Source organism: Tauraco erythrolophus, chromosome 11 (genome assembly GCF_009769465.1).
Source record: "Tauraco erythrolophus isolate bTauEry1 chromosome 11, bTauEry1.pri, whole genome shotgun sequence".
NCBI classification, from domain to species: domain Eukaryota; kingdom Metazoa; phylum Chordata; class Aves; order Musophagiformes; family Musophagidae; genus Tauraco; species Tauraco erythrolophus.
This window is the reverse complement of record NC_141475.1, coordinates 1,259,240-1,281,785: the sequence shown is the minus strand read 5'-3', so window position 1 is coordinate 1,281,785 and position 22,546 is coordinate 1,259,240. Positions and strand designations below refer to the sequence as shown.

General features: G+C 55.9%; 3 protein-coding genes across 3 annotated transcripts; 1 reads left to right on the top strand and 2 right to left on the bottom strand.

The window, feature by feature from the left end:
* Positions 1-7,569: 7,569 nt before the first annotated feature.
* On the top strand, positions 7,570-9,233 carry TM4SF19 (transmembrane 4 L six family member 19). The gene is given in 8 exon segments (XM_086618594.1): positions 7,570-7,747; positions 7,830-7,882; positions 7,884-7,937; positions 8,560-8,638; positions 8,641-8,709; positions 9,025-9,087; positions 9,090-9,205; positions 9,207-9,233. Coding segments are annotated over 8 exon segments (639 nt in total).
* Positions 9,234-10,490: 1,257 nt separating this feature from the next.
* Positions 10,491-12,683, bottom strand: NEU4 (neuraminidase 4). The gene is given in 9 exon segments (XM_086618593.1): positions 10,491-10,768; positions 10,806-10,901; positions 10,904-10,960; positions 11,117-11,261; positions 11,263-11,340; positions 11,342-11,473; positions 11,475-11,638; positions 12,046-12,301; positions 12,483-12,683. Coding segments are annotated over 9 exon segments (1,407 nt in total).
* A 2,845-nt stretch (positions 12,684-15,528) lies between these two features.
* GAL3ST2 (galactose-3-O-sulfotransferase 2) lies at positions 15,529-18,697 on the bottom strand. The gene is given in 6 exon segments (XM_086618592.1): positions 15,529-16,241; positions 16,244-16,388; positions 16,480-16,762; positions 17,190-17,276; positions 18,519-18,567; positions 18,658-18,697. Coding segments are annotated over 6 exon segments (1,317 nt in total).
* Between the last annotated feature and the right edge of the window lie 3,849 nt (positions 18,698-22,546).

Sequence of the window (22,546 nt, the reverse complement as noted above, 5' to 3'; positions counted from 1 at the left end):
TTTTGCAACTGCTGTTAAACGGTGCTGAGACTTTGAGGGTCTGGAAGGATGGACAGTCAAAGTACGTGGAGCAAGGGGACGAGGTGCTATTTTATGGAACAGAGCTACATGAAGAACATTGAGTAAAACTCAACTCAAGAGACGTGGTGCCTCATCAGAGACACCAGACTAGAGGATTGGTGATTTTTAAAAAATGAGGCTGTTTCCTCTAATTGATGAACTTACAGTTTCAAAATGACGACTTTGCCTGTCGGTTTTTACGGTGGTCACTTTTTTCTTCAGCGATGGTGACTTCATGTGGGAGGAGGGAGAGGATTAATTTGGAAGATTTCAGCTCACTGTGCTGGGAGGGACCAAACTCAAGGAAACCTCTGATCTATGTACACAACTGCTGCATTTTTTTATAAATATATGTAAATGTCCTATTGTAATATTTGATCCTGGAAATAAAACAAACTCTTTTCAGTAGCTTTCTTCATTTCTTGGGTTTGGGGTTGGATTTTTTTTTTGTTGGTTTAGTTCTAATGAAAGTCTGTCCCTGCATTACATGGAGAGTTTTGAGTTTTGCCTTGTGGTTTTTGAGGTAGAAGGAAAGAAAATTGAGCTGAGTGTGGGTACTTTTTAGTAAAATTGTCTGATTGGGTGTTTTTATTTTCCCTTTGCCTCCTGATCTATGAGTCTCGAGTTGGTGGAATAGGTCCGGGTGCCATAGCTTGGGTCGAACCTCTGGGAAGTTCACGATTTCCCTATCCTGGCTGTAGGCGCTTTCGTTGGCCTTGAGTCTCTTTACAAAATAAGTAGCAGAAGCTGCAGCTCGGCTGAAAAAGTCCAAAGGTTTGTTTGTTATTTTCCAGACTAGCTCCAAGTCTGCTCAGCCAGCAAGGACAAGGCTTGCCTAAATTTGAAGCCCGTTCGCAGTATGGTGTCTGATAATAAATACAACACAACCGCCTGCAGTTAAAGGGCGTCCAGTTCCTGCTGATAAGGAGTTGTTGATTACAGCGAGCTGCTTGCTTCGCCCCAGAAAGCTTCAACCTGTTCTAGAGGTTACAAAATCTTGAGACAAACTTTTGATACCTTGATAGGAAAAATACAGTCATGTAATTGAATAAAATGAGGCAGGGCTGGGATTTTCTGTCTTTCCTGATGGAAAAGCATAGAAAACGTGGCTTTCTATTCCAAACTGTTGATGTCCTCCTGGTACAGATGTTGTCAAGATGGAGCCCCTAACTTCTGCAGTTCTCTTGTGCTCGTTAAGATGTTTCTGTAACACCTCCCATGAAATGCCGATGAGGGGAGTTTCTTCTGGACAAGTACTTGGCAGGTACAGTGGGGAAACAAAAGTTGTAGAAGCTGATCTTGGGTCATCCTCGTGTTCCTGACTGTAGGTGGGTCTCCTCTGAAACTTCAGCCACTGCTCCAGTCTTGCGCTGTTTGAACTCTCTGAAACGTTATGGAGTAGGGTGACTGACTTTACCAACAGTCGTGCTAAAACCTTCAACCAGTGTTCATTGTGACTCGTTTCCAGCACGCCTTGGAGAGGAGGGCAAACGTGCTGTGCTTGGCTTGGCTTGTCCAAACCCAAAGCTTTCTCAAGGGAGGTTGTCCAAGTTCTGTAGTTAACGCTTTTCTGGGAGGCACTGACCTCCAGAGGAGCCCAGGAGAAGACTGTTGCTCCAGCTGCCTTTCCAAGGGTATCTGGGAAGTGAATTTCTCTATAGTTTTCGGTGTGTCTGCCTCTCCTTCTCGCTATGGTAACTGGACAGTTCTGGTTTCTGTGACGAAGACTTGCTTGTACACTTCTCGAGGCTGGAAAACAGCCTGATCTCTTCATGCAGCTTAGGAAAATATTTCCCATTCCAACTGAGTCGGAAATATTTTTTCATCACAGTCTCCAGGTCAAGGAACTACAGGATAGGCTCAAGATACCTCTTGGTTTTAATTTATTTATTTTTCCCTTCTGCAGACCCCTTCCAGCTTTTAACTGGGTTGGTTTATCTCCTCTGAAGTATGAAATCGGGTGAAATTCCTGAGGAAGTGAAAGCAAATGCCATATTGTCTAGCAGCATCGTGTTGCTATTTCTCCAATTTGAGTTCTAGCCACAAACTCCGTGCAGGGCTTGTCTAAGGGCATCACCGTTGGCAGCGAACGTGCCCACACCTGAGCTCGAAGTCATCTTAGCTACGGGCAAAAGCAGATTTGCAGATGCTACCGAGAGGAGCTGGGAGAGACCCCTGAATGGTGCTGAGCGTCCTCTGCACAAGGCCGTGTGGAGGTTGGTTTGGCACAGAATGGTTCGATCTCGTCGATTGAACCATTGAACCGATTGTGGGGGTCTGGTGGACAGCAGGATGACCATGAGCCAGCAATGTGCCCTTGTGGCCAAGAAGGCCAATGGCATCCTGGGGTGTATGAGAAGGGGTGTGGTGAGTAGGTCGAGAGAGGTTCTCCTCCCCCTCTACTCTGCCCTGGTGAGGCTGCATCTGGAATATTGTGTCCAGTTCTGGGCCCCTCAGTTCAAGAAGGACAAGGAACTGCTGGAGAGAGTCCAGCTCAGGGCCACAAAGATGATGAAGGAGTGGAGCATCTCCCTGATGGGGAAAGGTGAGGGAGCTGGGTCTCTTTAGCTTGGAGAAGAGGAGACTGAGGGGGACCTCATTAATGTTTATAAATATGGAAAGGGTGACTGTCATGAGGATGGAGCCAGGCTCTTCTCAGTGGCATCCAATGATAGGACAAGGGAAATGGATCTAAGCTGGAACATAGGAGTTCCGCTTAAACCTGAGGAAGAACTTCTTCCCAGTAAGGGACCAGAACACTGGAACAGGCTGCCCAGAGAGGTTGTGGAGTCTCCTTCTCTGGAGATGTTCCAAACCCGCCTGGACGCGTTCTTGTGTGATCTGATCTAGGTGGTCCTGCCCCGGCAGGGGGATTGGACTCGATGATCTTTTGAGGTCCCTTCCAATCCCTGACATTCTGTGATTCAAACTCAACTTGGCCTCTTTGGTTCTCCTTGAAGCCAAACCACTCTTGAAACCCAACCTGCTGTGCCATTTCCACAGCCCCAGAGGAGTCTGGGGAAGCAAAGAGCCAGGGGAGCATGGTTACGAGAGTGGCCGCAGTCGTTATAAAAAACCTCCCAGTCCTTAAAGTTCAGAAAGAGCCGTTGCCGAACACGACCTGCAGACCGTGGACCGGAGACACGAGCCTTGGCAGGCTGTGCAGGGCTAAAATTAGCCTTTTATTGTCACTATTATTACGGATTTGGGCAGCAGTGGGTGTAGGGGGAAGATCAGTGATCCTGGGGAAAAGATTCACCCTGACGTCCACGCCGCACGGCAGGGGGTTTTCCATGGGAGATGATTGACCGGATCATGTGTGCGGCGACGTAGGAAGCTCAGGGTGCCATGACGTAGAAGAGGGCACAAGATGAGGTTGCAACACATTTTCTTCTAGCGGAGTGAAAAAACGCTTCCTCTCCTTATAAGTAAAAAAAAAAAAGAAGAGAGGAAGGACAAATGGGATTATTCTTAGCAGCCTGCTGTCCTACACGTCCTACATGTTTTGCTTTTGCTTATTAGAGACCAATTCTTCTTATTTAAGAATCTAAAGGGGGTTTACGTGCTGGTGCAAACTCTGATTTTCCTTTCGGAGGAACTATCGTTATTCAGGTAACCAGCTTATTTTTTCTAGGAAAAAAGCGGAATTGGCTGATGTAACCCAGCCTCACCCACTCATCTTTTTCCATGTGGCTCTCAAGGGCTCCAACTCCATTTTCCGTTTCTTCCAACCCACGGTGGCACGCTGTGCTTAGAGCAGGTTTTATATTCTCGACAGTCCCGTACTCTTTGATTTGGAAACAGGAAAAGCCACTTTGAAACGTGTTGGCAAATGCTACTGGTGTGCGTTACCCTACGTAGAGCAAGTTGGTCCAGTTGCTTTTTTTTCATTTCCTATCTGGGAGCAAGGCTTTGTCAGGGCTATAAGCTCCACCTACGCGTTGTCTCCTGCGGCTGTTGCAGATGGTGAAGCCCACGTCCCGAGCAGCTGATGTGCCTCATGATGAACGTGAGGAATATGAACCTTCTCCAAACTCTTTCTTTGAGAAGATTCTTCGTTTTGCCTGCACAGCCCATGAGCAATTCTCCTCTTCGCTTGTGCTGCCTGCAACTCCTCTGCTGGAAAAACTGCCCTGGTTTTGCCTTTTTTTGTGCTACACCTTCCCTGTCTCCTGTTCTCAGACATGGAGGTCACGTTCTCCCAGTCCTGTTCCCGTCTTCGAGTGTCAGACCTTCTCTGTGGGGACGGAAGAGGACCTTCCCCACAGTTGCATGCTACCAACCATGGGCACCTGGGATAGGACTTTGAAATGCTGGTGTCTGGTGACTCGCAATAATTAAGATGTCGAGAAATAACCTTCCTCTCTCGATGTTATCATCAAGGTGTGAGATGCTGTTGTGGTTCAGCAACCCTCGGCCGCTCGCTCACTGCTCCGCTCAGTGAGGTGGAGAGGAGAAACATGGAACAACGGGCTGAGGGCGGAGATGAGAACGGAGAGGGAGCACCCACCGACCATGGTCCTGGGCAAAACAGACTCAGCTTGGGAACCAATCAATTCATTAACAGTTACTTGAGAGGACAGAGAGAAAACAAAGCCAGATCTTAAAAACACCTCTCCCCTCTTCCCACCTTGCCTTTCTTCCCAGCTCTACCTCCTCCCCAGCGGTGCAGGGGCACAGGGAATGGGGGGCTGCAGGTCATAGATTCATAGATTTCTAGGTTGGAAGAGACCTTAGAGATCATAGAGTCCAACCATCCCTAATCCCCATTAAACCATATCCCAAGTAGTTCATCCACCCTATTCTTAAACACATCCAGGGATTGGGACTCAACCACCTCCCTGGGCAGCCTGTTCCAGTGGCTGACAACCCTTTCAGAGAAGAAATACTTCCTAACATCCAACCTGGATCTGCCCTGACTAAGCTTATACCCATTTCCTCTTGTTCTGTCACCCATCACTAATGTAAAGAGCCCTTCCCCCACCTCCCCACCATCCCTTCTCAAGTATTTGTAGGCTGTAATCAGGTCTCCCCTCTTTGGGTACAAATGTGAAGAGGCAAACGTGAGCTGTTCACCATCCACTCACAAAGCTCTTGCACAATGAGGAATAAGGTGAAATGTGATGGAAGGAGCCCTTGGTGGAGGACGTGGACTCACGGCGACAGTACGATAGTGTTTGGAGCGGGCTGCAGAGGAGAGGGGAAAATGTTCTCCCTACACAGACATTGCAGGTTGTTCTGGGAGAAATGGGGTTTGCTACTGGGGCAGTGGTCCAGGCGTTGAGGACAGATGTGGCAGAAGCCTTAAAATCTGGAATTGTTGTGTTTTGGTGGACTTACGGCTTCTGCCAGAGAAAGGGGGCACAACCCAAGATGGACCAGCCCCAACGCCGGCAGAGGCTGCCTCGTTCAGACAGGACAGTCGTCCTTTTCGAGCCACTGGTTGTGTGGGAGAGGGAAGGCTCATGACTGATGCAGTGGGTGGACCTCGGGGTGGAGGAGGAAGATGTGAAGCACACGCTGGGACATCATAAATAGTCACCATGGGTGATGCCTCCAGGACAGGGCTCATCCGAGGAGCGGACGCTGCCGGCTCCACGTGGCATCACTCCCAGGTAAGCAGGGAGGGTGGGAGGATGGGTTCTTTGGGCTTTGCTTGAATCCCCTTGCTTTTGGCCATGGAGACGTACTGGCAGGAGGGGAGTCTTTCTTTGAGTGTCCTAATAGAGACTGGGTCAGCTGTGCTTTTGGTTTACCTCCCCTTACAGTGGGGTTGGCTGTATTGGCCAAGGCAGAAGAAAGCAGCTAATGCAAACTTACTTCTTGCTCAAGGGGAGCGTTGAGGGGACAGCAAGCCCTGGAGAGCTTCCTGGGGAAGGAGACCTCCTGCCTTCCCCAGGGAGAGGGCAGCAGTGGAGGGGAAGGAGAGTCGTTGGAGAGGTTAAGGGGAGACAGCAGAAGACCACAAAAACCTCTGGCTGGTGAGAGCAGCCCATGCTGTGAGCTCCAGAGCAAGAGCTATTCTAGAAGGTCCTCCAACGAGGGCAGGTGGGACTCAGCGCTGAATGCCTGTGGCTCTAGGGGCTGCAGTGGGGGGCGAGAGGCCCTAAATTCCTTATAACCAAGTGGGGAGGATAGAAAGCAGAGGGGGGTGAAGCTCCAGGATGGGTGGAGCTGGTGGGCTTCTTGGCTGGTGTCCTCGGGCTTCTTGGCTCATGTCCTCGGGCTTCTTGGCTCGTGTCCTCGGGCTTCTTGGTTTCTTGACTCGTGTCCTCTCCATGCAGTGGGTTTTGCAGCCCTGTTCCTCCACGTTCAGCCCTCCCTGGCCCCAGCCGCATGCCAGGGCTGGCGTGGCTGATCTCTAGCAGATCGTGGCAACACGAAGCCCCGTTGGGCTGGTGCCCCCCAGCCTCTCGGGCCACACAGGGGCCGGCCACGCAGCCTGAGCCCTCACCCCGTTGCTGCGCGTGAGAGGGGATGAGGCAGCTCTTCCCACGGAAAAAACCACGCAGCGCCCGTTTGCTTCTGCTTCTGCTTCTGCAAAGCCGGAGCGAACTTGGCCAGCACGGGAAGGAGCTCCCTTCTGGGAGCTTGTGCAAAATGGGTTGCAAACCACCGGGAAAGGGGAAAATATGTGAAAACCCCCAAAGCAAAAATGAGGGCAGGGTAGAAGGAACCTGGAAAGCCAGGACAACAGCAAACCAAGTTGTTTTCGGTGGTCTCACAGCGACTGGTGGACATCCCTCATCTTGTAGGTACAGAAGAGGGAAAGCTAATTTTTGTTGGGGCATCACCTGGAGATGGGCAGGCACTTTCTGGGTGAACTTCTAACTTAATATCAGCAGAGCTAGATGGCTTGCCCAAGGATAGGTGACAGCCTTTTCTTAATGAACTTTAATTGGTTTCAGCGTATTCAGACCTATGGTAGGACTGGTGCGCGATGGGGATGGAGTTGCTGTTGGATTTGATTGGACACTGATGTGCTTTCGTAAGTCCTTGTCCAGGATTTCGCCCTTTCCTGGCTCCCTCCTGCTCGTTGCAAACACTCAAAGGCAAACTGAGCTGTGGTGGTTGGTCTCCATCCCATAGCAACATTTTGGAGGAGCCGACCCTGTGGGTCACGCAGGTCTCAAGGCTCGGTGAGGGACCTGCCATCCGCCTTAACCTCCCCATTTGGCAAAGAACTATCAGCAGGTCTGAAGTTGGGCTTTTCCTTCTATGAGACAATTGCTCGACCTCGGGAAAACTGTTCGGTGGCAGTAGATTGGTATTAACGTTGAATTTATTTAAATATTTAATTCACTGGATGGTGTGGGGAAAATAGGATTTCCGTTGGAAATGCTCTCGAGTGAGGGCAGTGCCAGTGGGGCAGGTCAGGACCCAAAAGCACGAACCAGCAAACTCCTGTCCACGTGCAGCTGTGGGTGGGGGGGAGCCGTGGGGCATCGCGGGGCCAAAGGCAGCCCCTTCCTCTCCTCCTCTTCATCCCCATCCCCATACAGGGTGGCCATGTGTGTTGGGAAGTGCAGCCGGATCGTGGGTCCCTGTCTGCTGGCTCTGGGCACGCTCTCCGTGGCAGCCAACATCCTCCTCCTCTTCCCCGGCGGGACAGCCAAGTACCTGGTGGAGGGGCACATCAGCAAGGACGCCAAGGTCATGGCGGGCGTCTGGGGAGGCGGCATCACTGGTGAGTACTGTGGTTGCACCACATCCCTCCTCATGTGCCTGTGGAGCAGGGACGGGGCAGGTGGCTGCCCTTCATACCCCAGCTGCTTCCTCTTGCCCGCAGGTGCTGCTGGCAGCGACCCACATCACGGCAGTGGGGGTGGCAATGCACCGGCTGCTCCGACTGTGGCAACCCGGCGCAACGTAAGGCAGTGCCGGGACTCCCACGCCAAGCAGTCCCAAGTGGCACATGGTGGGATGTGGCGGGTGGCCCCAGGGTGGGATGTGGCAGAGTGCCATCTCTTCCATGGTCCTGTGGTGGGGACGTTGCATGGACTCTCCTCTCCCATGGCTTCACGTTGGGGTCGTGGCAGGGTGCCACCTCTCCCATGTTGGGCGTGGCAGGGTGCCACCTCTCCTGTGGCCCTATGGTAGGACGGGACATGGATCCCCCTCTCCCATGGCTCTATGGGTGGGATGTGGTGGATGGCCCCTCGCCCATGTTGGACTGTGGCAGAGTACCACGGCTCCCATGGCCCAGTGGTGGGATGCTGCACGGTGCCACCTCCCTGGAGGGGACAGGGCTTCCCGTGTGTGCTGGCGTGGGGTCTGCCTCACCAGGCTCCGCATGGCAGCTCCCTGCCCCCTGCCTGCTTCTGCCCAGCTCGAAAACACCCAGTGATGCCTCCACCCTCAGCCTCGGCTCCCCAGGGCCGGAGCCCCTTGGGGTGAAGGGAAGGAGAATTTTGCCCCCTTAGCAAACTCCACCAGTAACATGCAGCCATGTTTTGGAACCCACCTGACCTCCATCCCTCCCCGGGTGCTGCCCCGCAGGCTTTCGTCTCCGCCGTGCTCTCCAAGCTGGCGCTCCTGGGCGCCGCTGCCTGCTTCGTCCTCTCCGGGGTGGGTTTGACCATGGACCCCTCTGCTTCTACAACGCCTCCGAACATGGCCATGGGCATGGCACCCTCTGGGGTTACCCTTCCTGGACGCCAGTGGCCAGGAGTCTGAGGCCAGGTGAGACAGTGAGTTGAGTCGCTGGGTGCTGCCTTGTCGGCTTATTGCTAATTAAGTTGGTGTTATTTATGGTGGGTGGGGTCGGTGGGCTTGGTGGTGGTGATGCAAGACCCTGGGAGCTCAAGAGGGCCTCACCTTCCACGCTTTCTACGTGGTGCTTCCCATCCCCATCACCCCGCTGACCCCACTCATCCTTGGGATGAAGGACGGGGTGTCTGGGTCACACCTCCATGGTGGGAGGCGATGCGGTTCCTGACCCGCTGCAGGGCGGCATCTTGCATCTCCTCCTCTCCCCATCGCACAGGGCGGAGAACTACCTGTACGACCGCAGCGCTTGGAGCATCTGCCTGAGCCGGCAGGTGTGGTGGCCTGGAACGTCGTCTTCTTCTCCCTCTTGCTGCTCGTCAGCGCCACCGAGATGGTGCTGGCCTCCCTCCAGATCCTCAACGGCTGCCTCGGCTGCCATCTGCGGCTTTTGCGACGGGAAGTAAGGGACTGGTGGCAGTGCCAGGAGGCTGGCGCTTGGACGAGGCATTGTCCCTGGCCGGTGGCAAACGCCGCGGCGGGGATACGGCACAAGCTGTGCAAGACCCGGTGCGAGACAGGGATGGTCCCCCACGGGGACAGACGTCCCAGCCCGCTCCAGACTCGAAGCGCCGTGCGTGGGGTCGGCCTGTGAAGGATGGAGCCCTCCGCCTGGGCGACAGCTCTTCCCCCGCCCCGGAGCGGGTGCCCTGGGGGCTGGCAGCCGTTTGGGGTTGGAAAGGAGCCCAGCGAGCGACGGAGGTGGGAGCTGGCTCCTGGCATCCCAGCGCTGAGCCCAACGGCTTCGCCGGCCGCTCCTCACCCAGCCTCCCCCCGCCTAGCGCAAAAGGTGACACGGTGGTGTCGGTAGAGATAAGAGATGGAACATTAACGCATTTTCGTTAGACAGTCTGTATTTAGGGCAGCTCGTGGTGGGGGTTTGTCTCCCACGCGGGGCAGGAGTGACGGAGGAGGACCGGAGGAGCCGGGCCAGGCTCTGGCTGGGGATGGAGGAACTTGGATGGAGTCGTGCTGAAGGAGGTAGTGCTGGAAACGACACGTAGTCCCCCAAAATTCACCCATACACAACACACACATGTGCAGCAAACATCAGGAGCAGCCGCTCATCCCCACCGACCTGGGACCCCATGGCACCACCCGCCGCGGCGCTCACAGGGGGTGTCACCGGCCCCAGCACATCCCTGGCCCCACGCCCTTGTTCCCTGAGCTTTTACAGGGACCAGGCGTGGGTACAGACCTAAACCTGCCTCTGCTGCAGGGATGGTTGCCCCGAAACCGTAAGTGCCGGAGGAAAGCACGATGCCCACGGTAGCGTAAAAAACCAAACACCATCAGCCACATTAAACAGTAACTGGGCGATTTCAGGGTGACCGGTGACAAAAAGTGGCTGGAACAGGGCATTAAAAGTGAGCAATTAAAAAAGGAATATAAATGTTTATGACCATGGGATGAGACCTCCGGAGCAGGTGTGGTGGTACCAGGTGTGGCCCCCAGCACCCAGCACCCACGGGGGGCACGGGGTGCCCCTGGCTGCCCCCACCTGCGTGTCTGCCTTTGTCCCCACGGTATACATCAGGAAGTGACTGGGAAAGGAGCCTGGGGCTGGGCTGGTATCACGAGCCTCCACGCCCAGCCAACTATATAATTTAAAAGTAGCAATAAAAGTGAGATAAAACCCTGTTTTGGACGGTAGCATGTGCCTTCTATATGATGGTGACCATGTTGGCTGGTGCATGACCCTGGCTTTGGGTTGGTGTCCTAGGATCTGGCACTGAGGGGACTGGGGAGCTGACCTGGGAGGGCACTAGAGACAAGGCAGTTCCTTCTCTTCCCACGGCGCCGGGGGCCCCTGTCCCCCTGGGAGCAGTGACCGTCAGGGGGATGTTCTGGAGCACATCGTGCAGCGTGAACATGCTAAAAGAGATCTGCTCGTAGGGCGACCGTGTCCCGTTCTCATAGAGGCAGGCGAAAAGCGATGGCCGGGCCACCAGTGATGGAGGGCTCGTTGTAGGGCAGCTCCATGTAAGCCAGGTCTGAGTAAGCACTCGGGCCCTCGTAGATGACCCATGGCTCAGTCCAGCTCTCCACGTCCCTGGGGAAGGTGCTCAGGTGAACCCCATGTTGACCCGTGACATGGAGCTGGTGGGGTGGGAGTAGAGGACCCACGTCGGTGCTTGGAAGAAGGCAGTGGGACTGGGGGCTCACTGCGGGGTCCTTCGGACTGAGGTGACACTGCTGGCATGGCTGAGATGCTCTGCGGTAAGAAAGCCCTCCTTAGGCTCGGCTGGCTCATGGTGGCTACTAGTGGCCACGGTGGGCAGCTCATCACCTGGTGCCTGCTGGGCAGGCAGGTACCGAAACCCTGGGAGCATCCTAGGGAGCAGCTGGCGAGCTGAGCCCTGGAGGGACATCACAGGGTCCTGAGGGGCAGTGGGGACATACACGAAAGGTGCAGGGAAGCCAACAACGCTGCCTGTGACAGCCGTGGGGCGGCTCAACCAGCCGCTGGACCAGCTGCCCCCCATGGAAGACGGCCCCATCGTCTGTGCTCAAGCGCCTGGACCCTGAAGCCCAAGGGGCTGCGGGCGTTGCAGTAGAGGACGTTGGAGCCGTCCTCCTCGTCCACCGAGACCAGCTGGCACTCGCCCGTCTGCAGGTTGGGAATGAACTCGCCGAAGCGCCAGCCCCCGGCCGTGGTCGTCGCTGTAGAAGGCGAAGGAGTGAGGGGTGGTCTTGCAGAGCTGCCCGAAACACTCCTTGCAGTCGATGTGGTAGCTGTAGGCTGCACCAGGAGCCGGCCGGGACCGCAGCTGGATCCCGTGCCCGGGGCCCAGCGCGAACGTCGCCCAGTCTGGGGAGTGGAGATGGGATGGGGGTGAAGATTGGCCACCATGGTGCCCCTGCTGTGCCCAATGTGAAGGGTCTCCAGAGCATTCCCCCCCGAGCCTAGTCAAGCAAGGTGGTGGGGGCGGGAGGGCAGCAGAGCCCAGGGCTGCCCAGTTGTCACCACGCATGATCCCACCCATAGTTACAGGGCCTCTCCATCTCCTCTCCCCCTCTGCAAGCCAGACAGATATTCTCTCCAGCCATGCTCTCTTCTGCTTGGGATTCTCCTCCACCCCATCTCTTTGATGCTCGTGGGCTTCCTACCCTGAGGCCACCTCCAGCCACACCACAATGGCTCCAGGAGGCCAAAACTCAGCTGCACCTTCCTGCTGGCTGTCCTCCCCACCTCCTCACCCCTTGCTAGTGGGCTACCTTTGATGGCCCCGCCAATGACCTGCTGCGTCAGGTCTGTGGCCTTGCTCCAGCTCAGGCCCTGGTCGGCGCTGGTGACGCAGCAGAGGCGGGTGACGTTTTGGCCGGTGACGATCTGGTAAGCTTCGGGCGTCCTGCCCAGCACCGTGATGAAGAAAAGGAAGAGGGTGCCAGTGAACTCGTCATAGAGTGGGCAGGGGTTCATCGACCGGTGGTGCTGCAGCGTCGCCGTCTCCAGCACACGCATGTCTTCCCACTGCCCAGCAAGAAGAGGATGGAGAGGGGTGAGGACCACCTGCCTCATGCCACTTGGCTGTGCCATGCACAGGTGAGGGTAATCACCCAACTGTCTCCATGCCCCAACCCAGCGCGTGTGTGTTGTGTGTGTGTGTGTCCCTCCCCAAGCCCTGGTGCAGGGACACGGTGGGGGGTCCCACCTCCACGTAGCTCCCGTAGACGGTGCCGCGGCGCAGCACCAGCAGGTTGGCATGGGCATCGTCGGCGCTCAGCCGCTCCTCCGCGAACGCCAGCAGCTTGGCCACGCAGGGCAGGTAGAGCAGGGCAGGCACGCGGTACGTGACGCCGTTGGACTCCTTCTCGAAGAGCACGGTCCGGGCGGGGAAATGCCGGGAGCCCATGGTGTCTGCGGCAGAAAGATGTGGCCCTCCCACCCCACCCCACCCCGGTGGGTTGATGGGGGTGCAGACTGGGAGCTGGGTTATCCTTGGAGGGGTTTGGGGTTTAACTTGGTGGGTTTGGGTTTGGGGAACCCCTCGCCAGGAGCATGGGCTGGAGAGCAGGTCACTGTGGGAAGGGTTGGGGTTGAGAAGGGATCGACTGCGTGCCGCTGCGGTGGCAGGTCACCACCGCTCAAAGGTGGGTCAGGATTTGGGGTAACAGCAAAGAGGCTGACCTGGGCTACCCCAAAATCCTGTCAACTTGAGCTCCAAGATGTTCTTCAAAAGGTAAACTGGAAAAGTCAGCACAGGGCAGCGTGAGACCTGCAGCTCCCCACTCCCAATGTCAAGCGGGTGTTGCGGGAGGGGGGCACGGCCCGTCTCCACACAGCCAAGACCCCCAGAGCAGCCCAGGGTCCTCCACGGGGGCCAGGCAGTGGTCCACCCCGCGTTTCTGGTGCTTCCAGAGCAGACGACCCAGCTGGCGCCTCATTGCCCCCTGCCCCGCGCGGGAACCTGGGGTGCCCCAAACGAGCCGCGGGGTGCCAGCCGTCCCCGAGCACCTTCCCTTTGGGGACAGCACGCGTGCCACCGCGGTCAGCTACGCGTCCCAGGTTATCGCTGCGGGAGGAGATGGGCATCCCACCGGCGTGGCCAAGGGTGACCTTCACCTGCGTTGTAATTAGGAGGACTCGCCGACCAAACCCCCTGGAGAAAGCAAAGGCACTCACCGGGTCGTGCTCAGCCGGGGTGGCCCCTCCGTCCCTTGCCCCCACCACGGGGTACCGGCGGCGGATCCCGCAGCCGCCAGCTCTCTGCAGAGCCCGGCGCCTCTCTGCTCCGCTGCCAGCCCCCCCTACGGTGTCCCCCCACCGATGGGTCACGGGGCTCCCGCAGGGGCCGGGAAAAAGCCCTGAGTCAGCAGTGACGGCCGCTCCGGCAGCGTCGGTGGCACAAAGGCACCGTTATAGCCCGGGCAGAGCCGGGGGCACCGCGGCGGCCGCGCTGCCTTGCTTGGACCCCCGGGGAGGGGATGCGAAGGGAGCCGTGGGGTGGGTGTTTGCATCTCCTGCCTCAGTTTCCCTCCTCCCGCATGCTGGGAGAGGCTGGACCTCCCCGCCCAGGTGCTGCAACCATGGTCCACCCCAGCTCTGAGCTCCCCGGTCTGTGGGCCGTTGTCCAGATGGTCCCAGCCTCCCCCGGACCCCCCACCCATGCACAGGAACCATTTTTACACCCGTATTCCACCCCTGGCACCACGTCAGCTGAAGGGGCTTGGCAAAATTCACACGGCAAGTCATGGATCGGAGCTCCAAGCCCAGGCTCCGGCTGCAGAAATGGCCGGCAAAGGAGCCCAGAGGGTTGCCCAGGCTGTCGTCTCCTCCGCCCCGGCTAGTTCCAAATGCCTTTTAATCCCGGTTAATTTTAGCTGGGGTTGCTGGAGCAGAAAACCGGGAGGGTGCTGTTAATGGTGCCCGGGTGGCAGAGGAGCACAGGCGGCACGGCAGCAGGTTAACCCTTGCCTAGCTGCCTTCCCCGGCTCCCCGCTGCGTTTAAACACAGCCAAGGACAATGCCAGCTCTGCTCCCTTCCGACCTCATCTCTCCCGCTTCCCGGGCTGAGATGCTGCCAGGCTGCTTCACCCCCAAGGCAAAGGTGTCAGCCAAGCGACCCCGGATCCATCATCCCAGCCGTGCCATCCGGGTCCATGCCGGTCTGACTGGTGAAAGCTGGAGGAGATGGTGACTACACTCTGAAACACTGCACCATCGGCGATGGTGGCGTGTTGGAAACTGGTGATGGGCAATCATTAACGGCGGTGACGCCAAAGCCGTGGGGCTTGGCACTGCCATCCTGCTGAAGAACCTTCCCAGCTGGCAAAGAAGCAAAGACATCACATGCAAGTTTAATTACCTCCCTCGATAACGAGGTCATGCCTGAAACGAGCTGCGGCTGCCCCTCCCTCCACCCCTCTCCCAGTTGGTGCTGGAGAGTTTGGCCAGCACAGGGGGGGGGCCCAACGAAGCCTCTGCTGATAAAGGATTTCACGGATGCTGAGCCCAAGGACCCGTCCGTGCCCAGGGACCAGGGACCCTCACCAAGAGAGAGGGGTGAAACCACAAAACGAGCCCTCCCAGGGGAGCGCCAAGCGGTCCCAAGTGGTGCAGAGACCCCCCCCCCCATCTCATGACATGCATGAGAGGGACATCTCATGTGCCAGTGGGGAAGGGCTGCCAGGCAGCGCGCCCGGCTTTGGGCACAACGCTCGGGACTCCCCTCCGAAAAGCTGCCCTGGCATCGCATGGTGGGCAGGACGTTGGCGAACACGGATCCCACATCTCTCCTACTCCTTCAAGCACTGCATCCCCCGTTGCGCCCTCCTCCTCCTCCTCATTTCCCTCTCCCTTCCCTTTTATCCCTAAACGCCAAAAACCAGGACGCGCTCAACGGAGCCCCGACCAGGCTGGATGCAATGACGGCTATTAAATAAAGTCCAACGCAAACAAAATGATTAAGCCCGTAAATAATAATCAAGAGGTGGGAACATCTAAGCCAGCTGAAAGCCCACCCGGCACTGGGCAGCAATGGGCTGTCCTTCTGCCTGGGACCGAGGAGGAGGGATCATGCAGGATCCGGCCAACACACAACCTTTGGCTCAAGGTCCCCGAAACGGGACTCACCACCAGCTCGGTGGTCCCGAGCAAAGCCCGGCCCCCCTCGCCTCCCCCTCGCGCGCCAGAGTCCTGTGGGCCAGCCACGCACCAGACATGAGGTGATGCAAAGCAGCAGGACACCGCAGCGTGTCCTAGTTGGAAGTTGGGAGCCGCATCTTCTCCAGGAAACTGCTCCACATCGTGGGCAAGCCTGCCTGCTTCCTCTTCTTGCGTGGGTGTTGAACAGCATAAAGATAGGACATGTACTGGAGCTCTGGCATAACCATTTTCTGGCAGGTTCTCAGAGTCCTGTTGTCTAAGTCTCGTCTGAGGTTGTACCCAAGGATATCTGCATCCCCTGACTGGAAAGGCAGGAGAGCTTTGTTCTTGATGTGACTCTTCCTCACTGCCTCCTGGTCCAACAGACAGGTCTCCATGAGCTCCTTCTGTCTCGTTCGCAGGAGATTCACCTCCTTCTCCAGCTCCTCAAGTCCTATCGTCTCCTCAATTTTCCTCCAGAAGCTCTGGTTGAAGTGCAGGTAGAGTTTCCAGTCCAGCGAGCACCATGTTTTTATCCGCTCCTTGCTTTCCAGAGTCAAGGTCTGGACAGTGTCTTGGCTTCTGGAATTGAGCTTAAAGTAAATCACGTCATCCAGATCCCAGCACAACATGTGCTTCAAGAGGATCATGGACTCATCAAAGTACTCTGCTATCAAGATCAGGTGGAAGTTCTGCTCAATCTCCTTCAAGACTGACTGGATGTACTTTGTGTTGTCCTCTGCATTGTTATCGTAGCCGAAGTCAAACCACATGATGTTCCTGGCATAGATGTTGTCCCTGTAACTCCCTGGACGGTAATACTTCATGGTGACGCCAGGTACTCGTTCACGTTCTTGGAGATCCTGAAGGCAGGGGCATAATTCTTGTAGTAGACGTAGGAAGACTCCAGCAGAGGAATGGGGTTCCTCAGGATGGAGAAGTAGAAGGTGTTTGCTGCCATCACCTTTCGCACCTGTTTGCGGGGAGGAAGAAGAGGGGCTGTTAGTCTGGAGGCACCGCTTGTTCAACCAGCTGTTCAATCAGCTGTTGTGGCTCCTTCTTACCTCCGAGGGGTTAAACCGCAGGTGGTTGCACATGATGTTGTAGTTTTGTCCTATGGCTCTAAAATCCTCCACAAAGTTGGCCAGGAAGGCATGTGGGTAGCCCAGGTGGACGTTCTGGCCAGCTGGAAGGGCAACGGTGAGGCTGTGCTTCTCCACAAATCTGAACATGATGTTCAGGATGGTGCTGCTGGCCGTCTTGTGGGTCTTGAGGAACATGACGTTAGTCTTGGGGCGGCAAGGCATAGAAGGTTCCAGCAGCTCCTCGTGGTTCTTCTTCAAGACTCTGCAGGAAGCCAACAGATGAGGAAAACAGCCTCTCCAGTGCCATACCCCATCTCCGAGACCTGGCAAAGCCAAACCCCACCAAGTTCTTCTGACACCACCCCCGCAGCTGGTGCAAGGCACCAACCCAATCTCCATCCCTCAGGCGTAGATGTTGGACAGTTTTCTGCTCCTCCAGGTCCTCCCTTACCCAAAGGCTTCAGCTCGATCCCCTTTTCTTTTTCCATATGGCTGATGTTGCCCCAAAGAGCTGCACTTTGGCTATTTTGATCCCTTGCCTGCCCAAATTTGGATCTACGACCTAACTTTGGGCTGCTGCCCTTCCAAAATTAGCCTGAACGCCAGGAGAGTTAAACCAAGTGTCACAGGTCAGATCCTTGCTGCCCTGGGCAGACCAGGTCATGCAACCTTAATTCTGCTTCACTTACACGAATTGTTTACTCTCCCTATGGAAGAATCCCGAGAGGAAGATGAGTCCCAAGCAAAGGCTGAAAACGAGGAAACATTTCACCCGCCTGGAAAGAAAGAAGAGTTTTTCAGTAGATTTTTCTCCGCTAGTCCTTCCCCGAACGCGAGCCACCAAACTTTGCGTGTTGCCTGGGAGCACAATTTTACGTCTCCGTGGTGGCGGCCACCTTTGGCTCCCCCAGCTGTGTCAGCAGCTCTGGCAGGACAGTGAGGAATTGCACTTTCACTACCACTGTCCTAATTTTGGCCTTTGGCAAGACACAGCCTGTCTCAGGCAGAGCCCGAGCTCTTCCGACAGCCTCCCGCCCCGCTCTGCTGCCTTTTATTTTGCTTTTCTTTTCGTTTTCTAGGGCTTTAGAGCTTATTCATTACTCCAACTTCTAGTTTATTCAGTAGAAAACGAGCCCTTTGTAGGGGCGTAAGGATTTCCTCGGTGAGGAACCCGCGCAGCTCCTGCCATCCCATCACTCCAGAAGCTGGCCATCTCCAAGGAACACTAAAGTGAATTTTTTTCAGTGTAACTGAGATTTTTTCAATAATTGCGCCCTGCTTTTACGCAAGAGGACTGCTTCCCCACCGCGCCAGCTCCTCCTCCCAGCCCAGCTCTTGTGCTCAGCCTCACCCAGGCCTCCCTTTCATCAGATCTTCTCACCTTGGCCAGAGTTCAGAGGCAGCCCTTTGGACCAAGTACGTTATTTCCCCGTGCTCTGCCTGGATAATGATGAGGGGTGAGCCTTTTCCAGCACTAATTAGGCAACCACCATTAAGCATCACCAGTGTGTTCTAGCTGGGACACATACAGGATCTTATGAAGGTTTGATGCCCACCAAAAAGGAACTCTTCATCACCAAGTCTGATCTGACTTCTCCGATCCTAAAAGCTTTTTTCAGCTCAGTGTGAATTCCGTGTTTTCAGCCGCCATTTCCAAAATGCAGCAGATCTGGCTTGGACTTTATGTTGTTTTGAGAAGATATAGTCCCATTTGCAGCATGGGATGGTCCCACTGGTGGTTCCCACTCTCCTAAGTGAGCAAGGAAGGCTCCAAGCCTGCCCAGCCTGAGGGTCAACGGGGGCACATGGCTTGCTGCAGGCTGGACCTGGTGGTCCTTTCTACTGTCCTTCTGGCCAAGGGGTCCTCACACACAGTCCTGCTGCACAGGGTGGTGGTGGCGTTCATAGCCTCCAGCTTGTACCATGTGAAAGACACCGAGTTGCTCCTTCCAGTTGGCCTTACGAGAGTGCAACCAGCAGCTTTATCTGGCATGGTCTACAGCCTCCCACCGACTGACCACGGTATGATGAGCTGGGCTGTGACTGACTGGATCCGTCCATGGAAAACTGTGGAGAGAGGATGGGAGCAAAGTCCAGCAGAACACGAAGAGCCACACATAAAAAAACCATAGCCACCATGATGGGGGAGCCACGAACCGACTGTGAACACGGCGGAAGCGTGGAGGCAGGCGGCCATGTCGCAACGCTGCGATGGCACTGCAGAAAAGCCTTTGGCTTCGAACCTGCCCAAACCACCTTCGCTCCGAGCAAAGTGCTCTCCTTGTCCAACGGCACCCCAGCCGAAGCGGGAAATCCTCAGAGCCCTTCCCAAAGCCAGGGAAGGTCCTCAGCCGCGGCTACCACCGCCCTCCGACATGAGTTTGCAGCGCAGCTTCTGCACGAAGAGTTCCAAGACACCGCTCCAGGCTATCTTTTATACAAACAGTCACAGCCACGAGCAGCGGGATTTCGTAACCAGCCGGCGTCTCGGCGGGAGCGCGGAGGGCACGGCACACGGCATCGCGGCTGCAGCGACTTCCTCCTTCGGGATGCGTTTCACCGGGGGTGCGTGAAGCCCAACGTTGCTGAGAGTCGCAGGGCAGGATCAGAGCCCCCATCTACTTTTTCATCTCACCAACACGCCCTTTCGCAAAGCAAAGTTCAAAAGGGAAAGCCACGATTCCGACGGCGCGCGGATGTTCCCTGACCAGCCTGGGAGCCCTTGGAGGAAGCACCTGGGAACTGATCGCTAAGACGCAAAATTCTTCTAAGAAGCCAAAAAACCCCTCGTGGAGCTGTCAGCTGGGCTCGTGCCGGAGGTTTGGCTCACCTTTCTGACCTGTGCCGTGCCATCTCCCAGCCAGGAAAAAACCAAACACGGAAAACTACCTCTCGGGTCACGCCTGGATGCGCCGCTACGGATGCTTTAAGGCTTGGGACAACCTTCTTGTTCATTTGGCTTAAGCTGAAAATAACAGAGCTCTGTGTTGACCTACCAAGGTTCTTTCAAATTAAAAGACTTGGAATACAGGAAAGAAACATTCACGGTGAAATTAATCTCTGCCCTGGAGCGACCCGTAACTGAGCCTACCGGTTATTAACGACTCCGAGGGATGACCCGAGCCAGACCTTCCTACAAACCACGTCTTAATTCCACGCCCGCAGCGTTCGCCGCCCTCTCCCCTTACCTGGAGGTGCACCCAGGACTTTTCATGCTGCCTCTCGGCTGTGAGCTACAGAATATCTCCCTTGCAAATCGACTCCAAGTCTCCTCTCACCTACGGGCGTACGTGTCTCTATTTCCATAGCATCCCATCGCTGCTATAAATGGCTGGGATAGGTGAGGACAAAGGGAGTGGCTAGGTGTTCCCAGAGGTGGGTGGAAGTTAACAAGCCATGAAAAGCGGTAGTACGGCATGGCATTAACGCCGACCGATACAAAGAGCCGCCTCGGGAGACGGGCTTCGCGATCCCGAGGGAAGGAAGGGTTTAGCGGGGACCCCCCTCCTCTCCCGGCTGCGGGAGGGAGGCGCAGGGGGCTCACGGCAGGATCCAGGCAGGGTGCCGGTGGCAGGGGGTGGAGGAGGGCACCATCGGTCCCTTCGTCACCCTGCACACCGTCACGTCGCTTCCCTGCCCACCGCCACGCCGCTCGGTGCTCCAGTCCATGCCCACTGTGCCTTTCCTCTACGTCTTGCTCGTTCGGTGCTCTGGTCCATGCCCACTGTGCCTTTCCTCCATGTCTTGCTCGCTCGGTGCTGTGGTCTGTGCCCACTGTGCCTTTCCTCCACGTCTTGCTTGCTCGGTGCTCTGGTCCATGCCGACTGTGCCTTTCCTCTACGTCTTGCTCGCTCGGTGCTCTGGTCCATGCCCACTGTGCCTTTCCTCTACGTCTTGCTCGCTTGGTGCTGTGGTCCGTGCCCACTGTGCCTTTCCTCTACGTCTTGCTCGTTCAGTGCTCTGGTCCATGCCCACTGTGCCTTTCCTCCATGTCTTGCTCGCTCGGTGCTGTGGTCTGTGCCCACTGTGCCTTTCCTCCACGTCTTGCTTGCTCGGTGCTCTGGTCCATGCCGACTGCGCCTTTCCTCTACGTCTTGCTCGCTCGGTGCTCTGGTCCATGCCCACTGTGCCTTTTCTCTACGTCTTGCTCGCTTGGTGCTGTGGTCCATGCCCACTGTGCCTTTCCTCTACGTCTTGCTCACTCGGTGCTCCAGTCCATGCCCGCTGTGCCTTTCCTCTACGTCTTGCTTGCTCGGTGCTCTGGTCCATGCCCACTGTGCCTTTCCTCCACGTCTTGCTTGCTCGGTGCTCCGGTCCATGCCCACCGTGCCTTTCCTCCATGCCTTGCTTGCTCGGTGCTCCAGTCTGTGCCCACCATGCCTTTCCTCCATGCCTTGCTCGGTGCTGCGGTCCGTGCCCGCCATGCCTTTCCTCCATGCCTTGCTTGCTCGGTGGTTTAGGACTGTGATTCTCCACCAGACGCCATTTGGCAACAGGGAATCAAGGACGACGGCAAAACAGGAACGGCGTTCACCTGTTGGAAATTCCCCTTAAAACATGAAGGTTTCAAACTCTTTCCCAGTAAAAATGCGGTTGTTGTAGCTGGAGGTTAAGAGGTTAGAGACTTTGCTGTATTTAGGCCTTGGGAGAGAGAGCTCCTGCCCCTAAACTGGTGGTGTTTTATGGTTTGTCTACAAAGTGACATTCTGGTGTTACAAACAACCATTACAACTTGCATTACAAAGGAATTTGAGATTCCACCAATGCTCCTGTATGCCAGCAATTCACAAACTGGGTTTGATGGTTGCAAATTGCCCCAGGAGAGCAGGATTTGTCCTACAGCTCCGGAGGTGGGGTAACCTCCCCGCTCCCCGTGCCGGGGATGAAGTCGATGTTCTGTTTATTTGTGCAACAAAAAGTTTACCCACATCTCCCAGCCTGGAACAAGGGTTTAAGATGTTGCTTTTGGTCTTTTTACACCCATGCCACTTCTCATGCACCACTGGACATGGTCCCCTTTCCCTCCCTACCCACGGTGCCACCTTGTATGCCGGTGGTCCAACGTGCCACACCAAGAGCCAAGACCTCAACATTTTGGTATCCTTCACCTACGTTGCTAAGTTTTCAGAGTGTCCAAACACACAGCATTTCTGTTTAAATCACAGCTTCCTCAGGCCAGCCCCAACTCCAGTGCTTATCAAGATTCTGAGATTAGCAAGGTATAGGGTTGCTTTCCTTGAGCTTCTTGGTAGAACGTGAGCCAACGTGCCGTTTTACGAAGGATTTCTAGGGTTACTCCTGGCACAGCGTCAGCTGCTGCTGGCAGGGGGGGTCACATTTAATAGACCTCTTTCTCCTGTTACATTATACACGTCAGCTGTGCGATTTCTTGCTCAGGAGCTCGGTAGAGCCCACGAATCACAAAAGACCCTTTTTTTCCACTTCTGCAATCGATTCATCGCTCTCTCCTGGGGCGTTGTCCACGAATCGCCAGGTTTGGTTACGCAGAAAAACACGGTGCCGTGCAGCGATACTCGGCTTCACGTGGGGCTGGGCTGCTCCGAGCCTGGGAGCGGTGAAGGTCGGCCAGCTGACGCAGAGTTAGTTAGCTGGGGTGGGATGCTGAACACCTCGTGCTCGTTTAGGGGAGAGCGCTGTGGGTCAGTCCCCGCAGGCAGCTCGGCCCCACGCAGCCGCTCGCTCGTTTCCCCCCCGGCAGGGTGGGGAGGAGAACCAGAAGGGTGAAAGTGAGGAAACTCACAGGTTGAGCCAAAGGCACTTTAACAGGTAAAGAAAAAGCCGTGCGTGCAAGCAAAGCCAAAAGGATTCATCCACTACTTCCCACTGTTCGGCCATCCGTGGGAAAGCGGGGCTCCAGCACGCGGAACAGTTATTTGGGGAGACAGATGCCGTAACTCTGAACGTCCCCCTCCTTCCTCCTTCTTCCCCCAGTTTTTATTGCTGAACATGACGTCGTTGTACAGTGTGGGAAACCCCTCAGTCGGAGTCAGTTGTCCCAGTGAGTCCCCTCCCAGCTTCTTGCACA